At 55.7% G+C, this 19834-nt stretch overlaps 1 protein-coding gene across 1 annotated transcript in view; it reads right to left on the reverse strand.

Annotated features, from left to right (window-relative positions):
• Window positions 1-529: 529 nt before the first annotated feature.
• The window catches only part of LOC136996312 (ubiquitin carboxyl-terminal hydrolase 17-like protein 6), a gene marked incomplete at its 5' end in the record, with an annotated part of 97318 nt that continues 78013 nt past the window's right edge, over window positions 530-19834 (reverse strand). Inside the window, 6 exons of the mRNA XM_067317241.1 lie at window positions 530-894; window positions 1679-1745; window positions 1822-1936; window positions 5332-5372; window positions 5767-5819; window positions 7016-7071. Coding sequence (XP_067173342.1) covers window positions 530-894; window positions 1679-1745; window positions 1822-1936; window positions 5332-5372; window positions 5767-5819; window positions 7016-7071 — 697 coding nt within the window. The remainder of the gene's footprint in view (window positions 895-1678; window positions 1746-1821; window positions 1937-5331; window positions 5373-5766; window positions 5820-7015; window positions 7072-19834) is intronic.

Below are 19834 nucleotides of genomic sequence, written 5' to 3' on the forward strand. Positions count from 1 at the left end.
GTGACTTACCAGCAAAACCACAGCCTGCTTTTGGACCAGGTGATGCTTCGCTTGCAATTGCCTGTCAAGAGGGGGAGAAAATCAGCAAGGAGCAAGGCAAGCAGGAGACTTGCATCCCCCTCTCCCAGAGGCACAGGGCACAATCCTGCCATCCCAGCTTCCCCCCCAGGGTCCCCTGCAGCATGGTGTGAGGGAGGATTAAAGCCGAGCACCAAAGGCAGCTCAGCGTTTCCCTGGCTCCCGGAGAGCCTGGAGATCTCTCCCTTCATCTGTGGAGGCACAGAAAGGTCCCCCAGGATGGTGGTGTCATCCCACTGGAGTTGTCTCCGTCTCTCCTGGCCTCCTGCCTCGCAGCCCCTTGCAGCCAAACCCCATCCCGCCAGGAGAGATGGGACTCGGCACAAACAAAAGAGCGGCAAACGAGCCCAGGGGGAGGGCACGTATCGTGCATCTCCAGCAGGTGCCCAGCAGCGGAGAGGCAGGAGGCAACGGCTCCCGCCCTGGGGGCTCCCGCGCCACCGCGCGCCACCTACTTCTCCAAAACGCCCCAGATCTGCACCTCCATCTGCAGAGCCTCCACGGCCGCGGCCACACTCTGCTGGACGGACTGTGGGGAGATGCAGGGCAGGGCTCGGCGGGGCGAGCGGTGGCGCGGCCCTGGCTTTACCAGCAGTGGCTCGGCGTGCAGCCGCTCCAGCAGCGCCGCCTGTGCCTCGTCCTCCAGGCGCTCCCAGCGGAGGGGCTCACGCCCCAGCAGCCGCAGCAGGTTGGCAGTGTCAGCGCGGGCATGCAGGGCGCTGCCGAGCGCCAGCAGCAAGTCCACGCTCTGCATGGGGCCTCTGTCCCACAGGTGCCCAAGCACCTCTTCCAGCACCACCGCCGCCGCCAGGCAGCCTGCGCCGGGGGCACCGTGAGGGATAATGCGCCTTGGCCGGCAGAGCCCCCTGGCATGGGGACCACATGGGATGGGACGGGACAGGATGGGACGGGACGGGCTCGCCCAGGTGGACGAGGCTCCGGGTGACTTCATACTGCACCGGCGCTCTGCTGCATCCGCGCAGCTGGAACAAAAAACAACCGGCAGAGCCCGGCGGCACCCAAGCCCCCAGCACCCGGCGGCTCTGCCACCGCCCTCCGCACCACCCCCTTCTCCCCGTAACCCAGCTGTGGGCTGATCCCGCAGCCCGGGGTCTCCACCGGCACCAAGCAGGCGGAAACCCCCCTAAAGCACATCAGGGACGGGTGCTGCCGCCAGCACTACGTACGTGTTCAGTAGAGTGGCCAGGACGGGCTTCTCCGTACTCCCAAGGCAGCCGAGGGCCTGGGGGGCAGAGCCGGCAAGAGGGGGGTCGGAGCGGGGCTGGGCCGGTGCAAAGAAGAAAGCCCGGGCCGGGGTGCCCAGCTGGGGTGGCAGCAGGCGAAGCCCTTCCCTCCTCCCTGTCCCGGCTGCAAAGCAGGGCAGCGCAACCAGGGGCCTCGCCACCCCCCCCCGATGCTCCGCCGCCCCCTCGCCTGCACCGCGCAGACCTGCACCTGCTGCGCCGGTGAAGCCAGGCCCTCAGTGAGCTCCTGCGAGGCACAAATTCGCCGCCAGGGACTGGAGGTCCTGGCCAGGTGAGGGGGCAGCGAAGGCATCACACCTGACCGAGGACCACCCCCCCCCCCCGCTTTAAACCACCCTTCAGGTCCTCGGCCAGGTGCGACAGGTGGGGGCTGCCACTGGGGTCGCCCCACCAGATGCGGGCCTGGGCCCGGCCAGGGGGAGATGGGCCGGCTTAGCGCCCTGATAGCTGGAGAAAGAGCCCGCCGGTGGCTCCGCACCTGGTCACCCACGCCTCCTTTGCAGCGCCTTCCCACAGGATCCCTGGCGGCAGGACGGGCACTGGCGGCGGCTGCATGGCGGTGCCCCAGGGGACAGGTTTCCACTCCATGGGGTCTGAAAGGGGAGAACAGAGCCCGGTAAAATCCCAAGCGGCTGCGCGCAGCGGCGGGGCATCAGGTGCCGGTACCTGGTGGCAGGAGGGCTGGGGCAGCTGCGAGGGCCGGCCCCGGGGTGCGTCGCAGGTGCCGGCGGGCATTTCAGGTTCCCAGCCCGTGCTGGGAAGCCCAGGGGCTCTGGGCGGCGCTCAGCAGCCGGCACCTCGAGGTGCCACTGCGCCCTGCGGTGCACCCCGGCGTGGAAGCTGGGAGCAGAACTGGGGTGATGTCAGAAGGAGCTGTTACACTGTCACGCTATGAAGGTTCCACAGCAACGACTGAGACAATAGCATAATAATAGTAAAAAAATGTTTATTTCCTCACACAAATTATTAGATTAGTAACATCCATTAAAATAATGCGATTGCTAATTTAGAAAGGATAACACAAACCCCTCTGTTACTAATTTAGAAAGGATAACCCGAAACCGCCGATTACTGCGCTCTTCATTGGAAGGACTGCTTATTCCTGCTTGAAAGCTTTCTTGTTCACTCTCTTAGTGAGAGGACTCTCAGCCTCGAGGAGTTCCCTTAACCCAGTGTCCCAGGAAAAGGGGAGGAGGGGGAATACTCACGGTCCAGCTGGAGAGGATGGTCAGGTCACGTTCCCGTCCCTGCTCAGACTCTCCTCACTCCCAAGTCTCTTTTTATACGGCTGGGGCTTTGGGCAAACAACACTTTTGCTGATCTCTGAGAGTTTCACAATCCCAGGACTGTTTGTCTGCTTGGGAGGACCCTGCTAGCGAGGCAAGACCACAGGACCTCCGTATTGTTTCTTCCCTCCCTGGGGGGGTCCATGCACATTCCAGGTGGCAAACTTCTTCAGTCTTGTTAATGCTTCCAATCTGCAGCCTTGCGCATATCAATCCTTGTGCATATCGGTTGGTAGACTTCTTTAGTCCTGTTAACTCCTCTGTTCAACAGCTTTGCATGCATCAGTACTTGTGCATATCAGTTCTTTTGCATATCAGTTGCCAAACTTCAGTCCTGTTAATTCTTCGCTCGCCCGTCAGGAGCGGCTATGATGATGTCAGAACCCCCAATTACATTGTCCTCCCCCTCCGCAAGAGCGGAGGGAGGCAGGGGCCCCCGGTGCAGCCAGGGAGCGCGCCGAGACCCGCATGCTGCCCTGGCGGCCCCACGCGCAACGCGTGTGTCCGTGCACTGCCCCCCACGCATGTGCCCAGGCCCCCCCCCCCACACCAATGCACCTGCACAAACACCAGTTCGCACGTAGTCCTGCACCCCAGCGCACACACGTCCATGTGCCTGCTCACGCATGCGCCCACCCCCATGCACATGCTTATGTGCGCACACACACACTCCAGCACGCACAGGCATGCACACGGCCCCCTCCATGCACACATGCATGTGTACACATGCATGCCAGTGCACACATGCACACCCCTGTGCACATACAGACATGCCTGCTTGCATCCCACACACCCCCAGTGCACACATGCATACACATACGTACACCCCGGTGCACACACCCACATACATATGCACATGCCCACCCCTGCGCACATGTGCACCCCAGCACATGCTACCAAAAGGCCCAGACAAGAAAGAGTCTCAAAGGGAAGGGGGGGGAAATGGGGGAACTGTTACCAGCTCGGACAAGAAGGAGTCTCAACAGGAGCCTCAGACAAACATACCCAAGGACACAGGTGCAGCTGGGACTGATACATCCTGAGAAAGTACAGGTAAACCAGCAGAAGCCAGTTGGAGCCAAAATTAGGACCAAGACAGCTTTTCTCAGACAAGGAAGCAGGCCAAGTTGAGACCCTGTATGGAAAAGTAGAGCAAAGTTCATGGCAAGATGCTGAGTGACACCTCTTCTGACACCACTAGGGACCACCAGAGACCCCCACAGAAGACCCCCAGAGAGTCAGACCACGTGCATAAGGATTATGTAAATGTAATAATTAGTTCTAGGAAATAGAATGAATATGTATAATAATTCCTGGAAATTTAATGCATATACATATGACAGAGCAATAGAAACTTTAGATGATGAGGCACACAGGGTGCACGTTGGGTGGAGCTATGCCCCGTGCACCCAGTGCCATAATAAAGAGAATGTCTGCTTCTTAATGCTACGTTGGTGTAGCATTTTCTCCCGATTTTGGTGACACACACATGCACATGAAAGCATATGCTGCAATGCACACATGTACAAGCACATGCATGCACCAGTGCACATGTGCACCCTAGCACACACATGCACATGAAGGGCACCCACTATGAACAAGCACATACACAGCCCAGCACACACATGCAGCAAACACACATGCCAGTGCGCACACACACACGAACTTGCACATCCCAGCGGACACAGGCACATAAGAAACACACATGTTCCCCCCCCAGCACACATATACACATGCAGGCATGCACAGACACCCCAGTGCACATGCACACACACACACCCCATCATGCACTTGCACAAACACACTCTAGTGCACACATGCCTGCATATAACACAGCATACACATGCACACACACGCCCCTTCATGCACATGAACACACACCAGCACACACGTGCACATGTGCACACATGCACACTCCAACATGCAGATGCACGCACACCCCTTCATGCACACATTTACATGCACGCACACCCCTTCATGCACATGCACACATGTAGCCCAGCACACACACATGCACATGTGCACTGCCCCCCCGCCCCAAAGCAACCCTAGCCCCAAAACAACCCTAGCCCCAAAACAACCCTAAACCTAACCCTGCCCCCTATTTATGGGGGGGGGAATGATTGACTCACAGTCATATTTGCATACTAGACAGGCCTTAGTTGGCACATGCTCAACTAGCCCCTACATATGTGCTGTTTACAGGGAAATCAGGTTGAGGGGGACAGAGCACATCAGTGGTGGGGGGGGAAAGCAGCACACCGTCACAGAGCCCTCCACACTACACTCACTGTCAGCACTCACACACACACATGCGCGCACACACAGAGTCAAGACACACCAACACCTATGGCCTCTCAGCTTAGCTTCTACAGTGCTCTGGGTCACCATCTGTCTTCAAGAGGCATCCTCAATGGCAGCTGCATCCTCTCTAATCTTCCTCTGGTCACCACATTCACCTTCATCACCTGCCAAAACAGAGCACAAGCAGTCACCCCCAGGCCAGTCAGCTCCAGCCTCATCCGCAAGAGTGCCCACCACCAAAGCTCCATGGGCGCTCCGCTCACCTGCACCGCACCGATCCTGAACTCCAACATTGTGCTTGGGGGGACACCCGCAGCACCTTGAAAAAGCAAAACAAAATGACTCTTCTGCCAGGCGATACTCACCAATCCCACAACACCCATCAGGAATCTGCTCACCTGACATCCTCAGCCATGCCTGGGAAAGGCCCACACAGGACCTGAAAAAGCAGAGCAAGAGACATCACCGACAGGCAGCCCAGCACTACCCACCGCACAAGAAACCTCTGACCCAACAAGCGCCCCCCTCTCACCTGCTCAGGCTCTTGTCAACGCTCAGCTTTGCCTCTCCACAACTTCCTGCAAAACTTGCAAACACAAACAGAAAGCAGGCGCTCGGGTCACACCTGCAAAACCACAGCCCACCCACATCAACCATTTGCTCCCACACCTTCACCTGCTCTGCTCGCCCATCCCAACTACCATGCAACCGGCCGCCACGCCAAGGCCTGTCATGCACCTGTAAAACCAGAACAGCAGTGGGCAATGGGGACAGCACCAATGAGACAACAGCCCTATGCTAGGCTCTGCCACCGCTCTCAGACCGACACTCACCTTGCCGTGCTCCTCCTGCACGCGAACGACCCGCTCTCCACATTCCTCCACGCCTACAAGCACAAAGCAAAAATTAACCAGGGAACCGCTGACCGCAATACTCTGCTTTCAGCAACAAATCTCTAGCTCACCTTCCTAGGGCATGACCCTTTCTTCCTCCATCTCCCTCCGGCCCGCTGGGAATGCTGCGCCACATCTACAAAAAAACAACATAAGGTGGAACACGCAGAAGCTGACCAATCACCATTCTAGTTCATCACTGCCACACTCTGCACGCTACCATTGCTAACACCCACAGGCAAGGCAGCTCCAGCCCCACACAGACAGACATACACACAAATATCAAACACAAACATGGAGAAGAGCCCCACACAAAAAGAACTACTCCTACACATAAGACGCTGCCAGACAGAAAGCCCTACAATGCTAAAACCATGCGGCTCTGATGCTCTGGACAAGCCCAGAAGAGAGTCAAACGCCACCACCCATGATGGAAAGGGGCTGGCAAAGTCAGGAATATTGATGCACAAGAGGCCAGCAAGAAAGACCTGAGTTCATGACAACACAGGGAAGAAAACCCTGAAAGAACACCAGAAACACACGGAAGAAGAACGGCCAAGAGGATCTCAAAGATGGCTGCAAAGATGACTGGCAACAAATAGCTACAATGCAAAGCCAGTGGGACAGACCGCTGCTTTTAGCTGACTGCACAGAAAGGGACACAATCCATTGGCACAAAGCTGATGAGTCAGACCAAGCAAAAGTCAACGGATGCCTACCGCGCTAGTGCTGCACAGTGTGGGCTGTGCTCCCTGAGCACGAGGAACAAGAGCAACATCAAGACCTGAGCAAAAGATAGCACAGCTACAACACACACCACAGAGACTACAGAACAACACAGACACAGGTTGGAGCTGCCCTGCCTAGCACACCCTCACCTTCTGCCATGCACACCCCACCGCCTCTGTCTCACACACAGCACTCATCCAGAAGAGCCCATACTACACTGAGTCTTGGCTGTGTGTGCGCTGACATCAACACCCTTTGCCCCTCAACTTAGTTTCTGCAGTGCTCTAGGTCAGCATTTGTCCTCAATGGCAGCCACATCCTCTCTGATCTTCCTTCAGTCACTTCATTCGCCATCATCACCTGCCAAACCAGAGCGCAAGCAGTCACCCCCCAGGCCAGTCAGCTCCAGCCTCGTCTGCAAGAGCACCCTACATCAAAGCCCCATGGGCACTCTGCTCACCTGCGCCGTGCCAATTCCAAACTCCAACATTGGGGCTGGGGGGACGCCCACGGCACCTGGAAAAACAAAACAAAGTTTCTGTGCTGCCAGGCAGCACTGACCAGCCCTAGAACAACTGAAACACCATTCTGATCACCCATTCTACCTCACCTGAAATCCTCAACCATTCCTGCAAAAGGCCCACACACTACCTGAAAAAGCAAAGCATACAGCCCCAAAAGCCAGGGTAGGCGTCAGAAGCAGAGCCACAGAAGAGCACGTGGCAGTGGGTTCAGGGGCACGGACATAACAAAGGAGCTGGCAGGCAAGACTGCCAATGGTTTCCTTGTGGTCCAGAGAAGTCCAGCAGTTTCTTCCCTCTCAGCACTGAGGCTTGGGCAGGAAAAGAGGTGAGCTTGTTAGTTGTTTGTAGGTTAGTTTCTGAGCTCTTGGGGCACATGCACTTACTCACAGTTGCGTTTGGTGTCCAATGATGTGACTTCCTTTCTCATCGTACTGCACTTGCAGGGTGGAAGGGTGCTTTCTTTCCCCTTCAGATAAAGTCAGGACTCTTCTACAAGTCTACATACCACAAAAAAACCACACAGTTTCTCCCTGAACACAGCTGACAATATTTCTGAGGAGCAGCAAAACATCCAGCAAGCAAGCCAGAAACCAGACTAGCTGATGAGAGTGATACCTCACCTCCCCCCCCAATTGCTGGAGATACTACAAAAAAACAAACAAAAAACCCCCACACACCTAGGGTGTAAATGTAGGAGGAAATGTTTTCCCAGGACTTCTGCTGTCTCCACTTGTCTGCAGTCCAGGAGAGGGACAAACAACTCCTCAAGTGTGATCATCTTGGAAGAGTCCAGTGATGAAGCTCCATCCCTTCCACAGTAAACACAGAAACACCAGAAAACAATACTGACAGGTAACAGAAGATACAACTGGAAACGCAGAAGCCTTCTTCCACCCCTGAACACCCCACACCAAGATATTGACCCAAGAAAAAGACTGTCTGCTACAAGCAGCTGTCTAGCATGCTCACAACTCCAGCTTGAGCCATCCCCTTGCTCTTACATTAAGGAATGGCCTTTACTTCTCCAAATGCAGCAATAAATCTTCCTGGGTAGCTTCACTTCCTCAAATGCTGTTATTTGCCAAGGCAATTCCAGACCACTGCTCCCATAGCAGAACAAAAGCAGAATGAACTCCCTGGCCCCAGACCCTGGCTTTATGTAACCCTAATCCCACCCACTGACCCACCCACAAGCCCTTGGAAGGGGAGGGGCAAACCAATGGCACCCATAAATACACAGGGCTAGGCAGAAACAAGGCTTTTTCTTCCACTCAGTATCTAGAATGGAGAGCATAGAAAGGATAAACAGACCTCTTTGATGAAATGGACCATCTACTTGGTTACTGAGACTTCATGTACTGTATCCATAATATCAGGAGATATGTTAACTTTTTACCCTAACTAGCACTAGCCTTTGCATTAAAAACTAGAAATCACTTCTGCTTATGCTTAGGAAGAAAGCTACAACATTCCACATAACCTATAAAGGGCACACTATACCACACTCCTGTAATTGGTTCAGGCCTGCAGATAGCACAGCTGTTCTAGCAGGGCAGCATTTCCTGTAGGGTAAAGCAAGATATCAAAATAAACTCCTGGAACATGTATGCTTCTGTAATGTGAGTACTTCCAAAGACAGATGTTTCCTATATAGCACCTAGAGTAATTAGAAAAAGTGATTAGTGAGCAGAATGGGTAGATCTCCAGGGGGACACGAGCTCTGTTTCTCTAGATGAATGAGACACACAAGGAGACAAGAGGGGTGCTAAGAGGACTGGAGAACCAACACGGGGCTCTAGGGCACAAAAAAGGCTTCCAAAAGAGGTTCTGAAGGCACTAGAGGGGTCCTACAAGGTCTAAAGGGCCAAAACAGAGCTTGGGAACAAAAGGAAGGCTGAAAGAATAGTCCAAAGTAAAATAAAGGGGCTCCTCAGGGCTCTACAGGACAAACAGAGATCTGTGCAGAACAACAAAGCTCTAAAGAGGAATCCAGAACAGATCAGACATCTCTTATGGAGACTAGAGAGCAACTAAAAGAAGCCAGAAGAAGACAACCAAGGCCTCCCAAGGGGCCCAGAGGAAAACAGGGGTGCTCAGGCAACTGAACGATGAAAAGAGCACTCTAGGGCATAAAAAAGGCCTCAGGAACAATTCTGAGAACACTACAGAAGTCCTAAAGGAGCTAGAAACCAAAAGACAGCTCTAGAGAACAAGAAAGGCCAAAAGAGTAGTCCAGAACACCCTAGAGGGGTCCTAGGGGCACTAGATGGCCAAAAAAGTAAAAACTGGGGAGCAAGGAAGACCTCCAGAGGTGGTCTGAGGGGACAAGAGAGGTTCTGCAGGGTGTGCAGGGCCAGAAGACAGCTCTGGGGCACAACCAAGGTCTCCGGAGGGGTTCTGGGGGAACAAGAGGGGTTCAAAGGGGTCTAGAGGGCCAAGATAGAGCTCTGGGGCAGAAGAAAGCTGAAAGAGTAGTCCAGAATGCACTAGAAGGGTGCTAAGTGCTCTACACGGCCAAAACATCACTCTGGGGAACAAGGAAGAAACGTGGAAGGCTTCTGAGGAGACTAGAGGGTTCTGAAGGGGGCTGGGGGGGGCAGCAGACAGCTCTGGGGCACAACAAGCACCCCACGGGGGGTTCTGAGCAGACCAGAGGGCTCCTAAGGAGACTACATGGCCAAGACATAAAAACAGGGCAACAGGAAAGATCTCCAGAAGTGCTCTGAGGGGACCGAAGAGGTCCTATGGAATGTGGGTGGCCAAAAGAGGGCTCCGGGGCACAACAAGGACGTCAGGAGGGGTTCTGAGCAGTCTAGACGGGTCCTAAGGGGACACAAGGGTCACAAGACAGCTTTAGGGCATGACAAAGGCCTTTGGAAGGATTCCAAGGGGACTAGAGAGGTGCTAAGGGGTCTAGAGGGCCAAGAGAGGTCTGCAGGGGGAACTAAAAGGCCAAAGGAGGAGCCAAAGCAGAATAGAAGGCTGCTTAAAGGGGCTGGAGGGCCAACAGAGGGCTCCAGGGGATGAAGAAGAGCTCCAGAGGAATTCTGAGGGGACTGGAGAGGTACTAAGGGATCTAGAGTGCCAAGATACAGCTCTGGGAAACAAGGAAGGCCCAAAGTATAGTCCAGAACACACTAGAGTGCTCCTAATGGGACTAGATGGCCAAAAAATGAAAACTGGGTAACAAGAAAGACCTCCAACGGCGCTCTGAGGGGACAGGAGAGGTCCTATGGGATGTGGAGGGCCAAAGAGGGCTCCGGGGCACAACAAAGGCCTCCAGAGGAGTTCCGAGCAGACTAGATGGGCTCTAAGGGGACTCAAGGACCACAAGACAGCTTTAGGGCATGACAAAGGCCTTTGGAAGGGATCCGAGGGGACTAGAGTGGTGCTAAGGGGTCTAGAGGGCCAAGAGAGGTCTGTGGGTGGAAACTAAAAGGCCAAAGGAGGGGGCCAAAGCAGAACGGACGGCTGCTAAAGGAGCTGGAGGGCCAACAGAGGGCTCCTGGGCATGAAGAAGGGCTCCAGAGGGATCCTTGTAATCTTGCAGGATCTAGAGAGAAACAAAGACTTCTTAAGGGACAAGAGAACAAATGTAGTGCCTTGGAGCACACCTAAAGGCAAATGGATAGGTCCTGAGGGAACTAGGGAGCAAATGTGTGAGTCCTGGGGAGACAAGGGGGAAAACTGAAGATTCTGGGGCATTAACTCACCCACCATAATCTTCCTGCTTGGATCCTGTCTCTTACCTCTGAGAAGTTGGCCTTTGCTTTCATTCCACAGGCAGCCGTCAGCTGCTGTGTAGTCTTGGCAGACAAGTTGGGGATCACTGCCCAGGCAGTCATGACCTGCAACACCACATGCTCAGAACAGTTCTCAGGAAGTCATGCAGATTCATAACCTGAAGGGCAAAAAGCAAATATCTCTTAAGAACAGTTTTTATTTCATCATAGGAGCAATTTTTCCCTCTCTTCTCCATTGTACTGCCTCTAACAACACATCTTCCTCATCACCATTTTCCCTCATTACTTCTACTCTTCTCAGTTGCCCCTGTTGCATCTCAGTTGCATCTTAGTCCTCTAAAGCAGCTGTTTCTCATCCGCATGTACTTTCATTTCCTGTCACCGATTCCCCTTCCTGTTTGTCCTATAGCAGGCAGCCGAGACGCCCTGGCCTGGTGTTTAGCCGCACACCCCTTTTGCTCTGGCCAGCAGCTGAGACAGAGCAGAGGGCAGGAAGAAGGGTGGATCTGAACAGAGTAGACCTGGGCACCGAGCAACACAGAAGCAGCAGCAAGGCATCAAAGAGATCGTATCTTTGTAAAGAAAATACTTATAGTTCCAGGTCCTTAGAGGCAACTGGGGATTCTCTGTATCCGTGCCCAGGCCTCCTGCAGGCTCTTTCCGCATGGTTAAAGGTACCTGAATGCAGTGACCTTGGGAGGCAGTGACACAGTGTCCCTGGGGCTGCTGTGGGGTACCTGTGGCTGTTCCAGGGTCTCTCAGGCTTTTCTAGGGTCCTTGGAGAGAAACAGTGCTGATCACATTTCCTTGAGGACTTTCCCTTGTTATAGGTAAACGTGACAAATTGACAACCACTCGGGCCGGGTTGCATAAATTCCAATTTATAAAATAATTGAGCAAGTCACAAGTAAGCAAAACAGCGCTGGGCGGCCGGGGGGGAGTCTCCTGCTCCACCAACGGCACGCACAACCCCCCCTCACAGTCTCCTTATATGTGATTCCAGTTCCGGGTATACGGGGCACCTCCTGTAACTTCTGCGGTTGCGCCGGCTGTTGCTAGGGGGTCTTCTTCAGCCCTCTGGTGGTCGTGGGGATGAAGGCTGGAGTCTTCCTCTGCATTGTGTGCCATATTAGGCTATCTAAACTAACATTGCCGCTTCGCTAGCTCAGCTCAATTTTCTCAGGCAGGGTACATGCCCCCCCCCCACAGGCTGTAGGATGTTCCCACAGATGTTCCCAAGGCTGTTTCTCGCTGATGTAACAAATTAGTACATACCACAATACAAGATGTTCCCAAGGCTGTTTCTCACTTTGATGCAACAAATTAGCACATATCACACCCTTGTGCTGCATAACAGGACAGCTCTGCACCGAGCCCTCCCAGTGCTGCTGCTCCTCATAGCTGATGCCTAACTAGCCTCAGTTCTGAGCAAAGCTATGACTACCAGTCCACACAGGCCCTCAGACTCTCCTTGCCCTCCCCGTTACTGAGAGGAACAGTCCCAGCCCCTGGGGACAACCCTGCCTGGTCACACCAGAGATGGAAAACACTTCCTGTCCTGTACCACCAGGGAAAAATAGGGAAATTCCACTGTCCCCGATGACCTACGGGGACTCTCGCATGAGCGAAACATGTCCAGTAAGGACCAAACACAACAGGCCACTGCTGCGGGGCGGAGAAGGCGCAGGCACCTGCAACTACAGCTACTGGCCTGCCACAGAGCACAACACGGCCGGCACAACATGGTCTCCCAGAAGCCCAGGATGGGAAGACTACACTTCCCAGCATGCCCTGCAGAGTTAAAATGGCCACCGGACAAACCATTGCCAAAAGACTATACCTCCCAGCGTGCCGTGCAGGCTAAAATGGCCGCCCGGAAGCCTGATGACAGAAGACTACTACTCCCGGCATGCCGTGCAGGCTAAAATGGCCACCCGGAAGCCCAGTACTGGAAGACTACTGCTCCCGGCATGCCGGGGGGGTGTAGCACTCCGTGAGGTTTAACCCTGTGGCGACTCCGTTCCATCCCGCCCTTTTCCCCCGCCCCTCCGCCCGCCCTCGGGACCCCTCAAGCACTGGGTGCCTCTCAGCGACCTGTGGGTGCTGTGTGGGAAGGACGAGGCAGCGTGCGGCTGTGAAGATGAGGAGGACGTTTTTGGCCTCAAATGCACCAATTCCCTCGTCCTGGTCTGGACCACCAAGGTCTGCGTGGTCACCTTCCGGTGAGTCTTGGGGGCGCGTCCAGGGCTGGGGGGGTGCAGGGCACCGTGCTCGCCTTCAGTCCTCTCCGGGCTTGCTGGGGCTCAGCCCCGGCTGCGGCAGAGAAAGCAGAGGCCCCGCTGGGCTTTCAGACGCACCCACGGGCACCTCCAGGCGTGCACAAGCCACCCGCCACTGCCGCCACGACCCTGCAGCTCTGCTCAGCCCAGCGACACTGTGGGGGGACACCGAGCGGGGGCTCTGCTGCATGGCGGTGTGGAGCGGTGCCAAGCAGGCCAGCTGTGTCTGGGGCCCTGTGCCACTCCCCAGCAGCAGCAGCAGCAGCAGCAGCAGGAGCGGGCTCTGAGGCTGTTTCTCCTTCTCGCTGCAGGTCGCAGGAGGTGAAGGAGCGGTGGCTGAACACCATGCTCAGGTGAGCCCTGCCGGGGAACTCAGCCTGCCTGCGGCGGCGTCAAGGCTGCAGGCGGTGCAGAGCTGCCGGGGCAGCTGCCTGCAGCACAGCAGCACGGGAGGTGGGGGAAAGGGACGCCGCCTGCGCGGGGCAGCTCTGGGGCCGAGCGGCAGCAGCTGCTTCGCCTTGGCACGGCAAACGAACAGCAGCACCCTGGAGCTGGCCCCACAGCTCCTGGCTTGCGTGGATGGGGAGCCCGAGCTGCCGCTGCCCCTTTCCCGACGCAAGAGGCCCGGAGGCAGCGGGGCCGGGGGCGCTGCAGAGCGCTGCTGCCAGCCAGCGCCGCACGAAGCTCTGTTGTGCCAGGGTGGCGTGGGGGTGCGGGGCTGGTGTCGGGGCTGCGAGCAGAGGGGGCTGCCTGTGACCGAGCTCTGCCTTCGTCCCTGCGCTGTGCCCAGGCAAAGCCCAGGAGCCCAGGAGACCCGGCTCAGCCGCCTGCCCTGCCTTCGGCTCCTCATCAAGTCCGTCGGCTTCGACGCTCCCGTAAGTGTCCCGGGGGTTTCCGCTGCGCCCCGAGCGCCACGGGGCTTTGGGGAGGGGCCCCCGCCACCAGCTGCTCACGTGGCTTCTCTGCTCTCTTGCCTAGTCGGGGTCGCCGACTGCCCGCAGCGTGGAGGCCTTGACTGTGGCGGAGGTGAGTAGGGGCTGCCTCTGCCCCGGCCCTGGCTGGGTGCTGGCGGGAGGCATCGGAGCTTCGGGAGGGCACGTGGCAGGGCCCGAAGCCCTGCAGACACCGGTCGGTCGCTGCTGCATGGGGCCATTCCTGCAGCCCAGCATCTCCTCCACAGGAGTGTGATGACCTCGGCTCTTCGCTGCAGCTGCTCACAGCTCTCTGCGTGCCTGAAGCAGCTCCGGAGGCACCCGAGCACACGGGCAGCTCCGCAGGTAGGACGATGCACTGAGCATTGGCACCGAGCAGGGCTGCTGGTGCCAGTTGTGCAGCTGGAGATCGCAAGGCGCCTGTGGCCATGCCGAGGGGGGCAGAGGGCTCGAGACCTTCTGGCAGTGCTTGCCTCCTGCCACACTTCCCAGAAGTTCACAATGACAAGACTCACTGCACAAAAGGCATCGCACGTGCTGAACCTCTGTAGCCCTCTGCTCTTCACAGCGCTGCTCACTAGGGACTGCAGCTGCACTCCCCGGGCAGGATAGTGCCCCCGCGGGCACTTGGCTCTCCTCCTGAACTGCTCCTCACCTCCATAGCTGCTAAGGTTGCCCCTTGCCATGTGCCATGTGCCATGTGCTATGTGCAGGGCTGCGTGCTCCCACCGGGAAAGTGCCCTTTTGGCCCTTCAGAGGCCCAGGAAAAAGGAGCTGACAGCCTCTTTCTCCCCACAGCACACCCAGGTGCTGCTCTGGAGGACGCCTCTGCCCTCCACAGCCCAGAGGCTGAAGCTGCCTGCGGCCCCCCAACCGCTGAGACGCAGCAGCCCAGAGGCAGAAGCCCCAGCGGGAGGCGCAGAAATGCCTCTTGCGTCTCTGCTCCTCCACTGCCTGCTCAGAGCAAGGAGCTCGGCATGCTGCGCAGGAGCCTCTCGGAGGCAGCCCTGTCCTTCCCGGGCCGCTGGCGAGGCTGCAGAAGGCGTCAGAGGGGCACCAGCTGGGCGCCCAGTGTTGCGGATGGTCAGCAACAGCTGGGCATGGAGAAGGGGGCCCTGGAAAAGCCACCTGCCATGGAGGCGGCACCACTCTCGGCTGCCTCTGCACCCGCACCGTCCTCCAGGTGCTCCCTGGAGAGCTGCCGGGCTGCTTCGCAGGGCCCCTCCATAAGCCTCCTGGGAGCTGCTGCCATTCCCGCTTGCTGCTTGCCGGCGGCGAGAGCTGCGAGAAAGAGAAGGAGACGGAGGAGGAGACAGAGAAGGAAAAGAAGAAGGAGAGAGAGAAGGAGAAAGAGGGAGACAAAGAGAAGGTGAAAGAGAAGGCGAAAGAGAAGGAGAAGGCGAAGGCAAAAGCAAAGGAGAAGGAGAAGAAGAGAGAAAGAAAGAGAAGGAGGAAGAGAAAGGGAAAGGGAAGGAGAAGGAGAAGAAATGGAGAGCAAATAAAGGGAGGAGAAAAGAAAGAAAGAAAAGACATGGAGAGAAAACCAAGAGAAAGAAAAGAAATGGCGTAAAAAGAAATGGAGAGAAAAGAAAGGGAAAGAAAAGGAAGGGGTAGGGCAAGAAAGTGAAGAGAGAAAAGCGGGGAGAAAAAAGGTGTAGAAAGGAAGGGGGAGAGAAAAGTGAGGGCAAAAAAGGGGGAGAAAAGGGAGAAGAAGCAAAGGGAGCAAAGAAGATGGAGCTAAGAGAAGAGGAGAAAGAGGAGGGAGAAAAGGAAGAGGGAGAAAAAAGGAAGAGGGAGAAAAAAGGGGGGGGGGAGAAAGAAAGGGGAGCAAAAGGGTGAAAAAAGCGGCCAAATGAAGGGGTGCTAGAAAAGGGGAGGAAAGGGAGAGGGAGAAAAGGGAAGAAGAAGAGAGGGGGAGAAAAAGAGTGAGAAAAGGGAGAAGAAAAGGAGGGGAAGGGGAAATAAGCAAGAGAGAAGCAAAGGGGGACTAAAAAAGGAGGGTGGAAATGGGAGAGAAAGGGGAACAAAGAGAGGAGGAAGAAAGGGGAGAAAAAAGGAGGGAGATAAGCAAGCGAGGGAAAAAATGGAGAGAGAAGAAGAAGGGAGAAGAAGGGGGAGGTAAGAAAGGGTGAGAAAAGAGGTGTCAGGAAAAAAGGGGGAGAAAAGAGTGAAGAGAAATGGGGAGAAAAAGCAAAGGGAGAAGAGGAGAAAAAAGGGGGAAGAAAAATGGGGAGAAAGGAGGGGGAAATAGCAAAAAGGCGGGGGGGAGAAATAAAAGGGGGAGAAAAGAAAGGCAGAGAGAAAAATGAGGAGAAAAAAGGGGTGGGAGAGGGGAGCTAAGAAAAGAGGGAAGAAAAGAGGGGAAGCTAAAAGGGGAGAAAAGCGGGGAGAGAGGCAGAGCAAAAAGGGGGGAGAGAAAAAAGGGGGAAGGAAAAAGGGTAGGAAAAGAGGGGAGAGAAAAAAGGGGGAGAAAGCCTGAGGAGGAAAAAGAGGGAGAGAAAAGGGAAGAGGAGAGGGGAGAGGAAAAAGGAGGAGGGGCAAGGGGGCAAGAAGCGGAGGGGAAAGGGCAAAGGGAGAAGAAAGGGGGAGAAAGAAGGGGGAAGGAAAAGGGGAAGGAAAGAAGGGAAAGGAATAGAAAAAAGGGGGAGAGAAATGGGAGAAATCAAAGGGGTAGAAAAGGAAGGCAGAGCAAAGACAGGGAGAAAAAGGGGGTGGAAAGGAGGAGCTAAGAAAAGAGGGAAGAAAAAAGGGGAAGGAAAAGGGGTAGAGAAAAAGGGGGAGAGAAATGGGAGGAAAAGGGGAGAGAAAAGGGGGAAGAAAGAAGGGGGGAGAAAAGAAAGCAGGAGAAAAAGAGGGGGAGAGAGAAAGGAGGAGGAAAGGGTGAGAGAAAAAGGGGGAGCAAAGAAGAGGGGGACCAAAAGCAGGGGAGAAAAGGGGGGAGAAAAAAGGTGGGGAAAAATGGAGAGAAAAGAAAGGAGGGGAGAAAAAGAAGGGAGATAAAAGGTGGAGAAAAAAGGGAGGGAGGGAGGGAGGGAGAAGGGGGAGAGGAAAAGGCGGAGAAGAAAGGGTGAGAAAAGCGGGGAGAGAAACGGGGTGAAAAAAAAGGGGGGAGAAAAAAGGGAGAAAATAAGCGAAGGCAGAAGAAAAATGGGAGACAAAGGGGAGGAAAATGGTGGGAAAGGGGGAGAAAAGAAAAGAGGGAAGAAAAGAGGGGAAGATGAAAGGGGAGGAAAAAGGGGGAGATAAGAAAGCAAGAGAAAAAAGGGGGAGAGAAAAAAGAGGTAGAAAAAAATGGAGAAAAGAATGGAGAAAAAGGGAGAGAGGGAAAAGGGGGAGAGCAACTGAGGAGAAAAAAGGGGGAGAAGAAAAAGGGGGAGGAAGGGGGAGAAAAGGGGGGAGAAGAAAAGGGGGAGAAAGAAGAAAGGGAGAAAAAAGGGAAGAAAGAAGGGGGAAAAGAGGGGGGGAGGAAGAGAAAAGGGGGAGAAAAGAAAGGCAGAGAAAAGGTGGGGGGAAAGGGGGGCTGGAAAGGGGGAGATGAGAAAAGAGGGAAGAGCAAAGGGGAAGAGAAGGGAGGACAGGAATGGGAGAAAAAAGGGGGAGAAAAGGTGGAGAGGAAAGGGGGCAGGAAAGCAGGGGGAACAAAAAGGGAGGAGAAAAAGGTGAGGAAAAATGGGGAGAACATCAAAGAAGGGAGAAAAGGAGCTAAAAGGGGGAGAAAAACGGGGGGAAGGGGGAGAAAAGAGGGAAGAAAAGGGGAAGAAAAAGTGGGAAGAGGAGAAGGGGGACAAAGATGGGAGAAAAAAGGGGGAAGATGATAAAAGGGGGGGAAGGGAGGAAAGGTGAGAAAAAAAGGGAGGAGAAGGGAAGGGAAAAAAGGGGAAGAAAAAATGGGGAGAAGACCTGGTGAGAAAAGCGGGGAGAAAAGAAACGGGGAGATGAGCAAGGCGGATAAGGGGGGAGATTAGCAAGGGGGAGATAAGGAAGCAGGGAGAAAAAGGAGGGGAAGAGAAGGAGGGGAAGCAAAGGAAGGGGAAGAAAAGCGAGGGAAGAAAAGAAAGGGGCCAAAGAAGAAAGGGAAAAAAAGGACAGGGAAAAGGGAAAGGAAAGAGAAAAAAGGAAAGACAAAAGGAAAGACAAAAGGGACGAAGGAAAGGAAAGGAAAAAGGAGAAGGTAAAAAGGAAGGAAAAAAAGGAAAGAACAAAAAGGAAAGGAACCCCTCCCCCCCCCCAACCCCGCCTTTGGCGGCATCCTCATCCCCTTGTAAGAGCGGGAACCCTGCCGGGACGGGCAGTGTGCTTCTACCTGTGGGAACTTGTCTGTGGTTAGCACTGACCTCCCCGTTGAGGGCCCCGGGGAGCCTCGGACCAGGAGCAGGGGGACTTTGGATTTACGCCCGTGTAACTTCACTGCAATAAAGCCCTTTTCCGCAGGACGATTTGACGGCTCCTTGTCTCTCCCTGCAACACTCGGGCGCCAAATGTCCTCCACCGACTTTGGGATGGTTCTGCAGGTGCGGCGGGGCTGTTTGCATGCCCTGGCGTGCACATCGCTGTAGCAGCAGGGCAAGGCACTGAGCAGCGGTAGCACTGCTGCTGCTGCTGCTGCTGCTGCTGTTGTGGGAGAGGGCAAGGGAGATTTGGGGAAGCAATGGCTCTGTGCCAGGGAGTCAAGGGCCACCGCCGAGCGCAGCAGTCCCCAGGGAGGGGCAGAGAGAAGCTGCTGAGAGGTGATGCTGCTCCAGAAGGGGCGTCCGAGAGAAGGCGGCCACGGGCACGGCAGGGCTGCTGCTTCCCGGGTGCGGCTGTTGCCCGGACACTGAGGAAAGGGGCAGGAGAGCACCTGGCCTGGCAGGAGCCGCGAGCGGCAGAAGCCGCATGCTGACAGGCTGCAGCTAGGGAAGGTGCCCCCTCCGTCGGCCCCTGTCGGCAGGGGCACTCTCCTCGCAAGGCAGCCGAAGGAGAGGGGCCCGCTGCCACTTGCAAAAGGCATTGGCCATCCTTGGCCATCTGCAGCTCTTCCGTCGCGTGGCGTTCAGCTCTTCCTTGCAGAAACCAGAAGCATTTTGTCCTGCTGGCACGCGTGGGCAGGAAGAGACGGCCCATGCCGTTGGTGCAGAGGAAAGACCCAAAGGCCACAGAAGCCTCCAACTGCCTCTAAGCAGAAACACAAGGATTTCTTTGGCAGGGGCTGGCTCACTGCAGTATGGGACTGTGAGCAGCCTGGGGGTGCCAGGAAGAGGACGTGCCCGTTTCCTGGCCTCTAAGCAGCCCAGACAACCCAGGGAGGAGGAGCCCAGGCACTTGCCCAGAGAGGAAGGGGGTCTCTCTTTGGGCCCAAGGGGGTGGCCCAGGGCCGACGGGACAGTGATGCTCAGCAAGCTTAGCCGGGCTCCCAATACTCAGCACACATGGGCCTGAACCTTCCCACTTCCAGCTTCTGGCTAAGAAAAGAGGCCTTGGTCCTCTGGGAGCCTCTTTCCAGGCACTTGCAGCACGCCGAAGGAAAGCAAGAGAGGGGCACCAAACGCAGAGGAGCTCTACACATCGGTCACAAGCAAGGGCTAGGGGGAAGGAGTTGCCTAAAACTGTGCTCCAGCCCCTCTCAGCTTGCTCTTGCAAGTGCAAGAAGCACCACGATCGAACAAGACCTAAATGGAAACGTACCCCACAGGAGATGTAGCCCCTCCCTCCTCTCCAGAGAGCCTTTGTCTCCCTCCATCTCTTTCCTTAAGGACTTGCCCTGTCAGTCCACCTGTCCCTTTACACAGGTGACCTCCAGACACGCACTTGGCAGGCCTCCA

This window comes from Apteryx mantelli, unplaced genomic scaffold, assembly GCF_036417845.1.
Source record: "Apteryx mantelli isolate bAptMan1 unplaced genomic scaffold, bAptMan1.hap1 HAP1_SCAFFOLD_34, whole genome shotgun sequence".
Lineage (NCBI taxonomy): Eukaryota > Metazoa > Chordata > Aves > Apterygiformes > Apterygidae > Apteryx > Apteryx mantelli.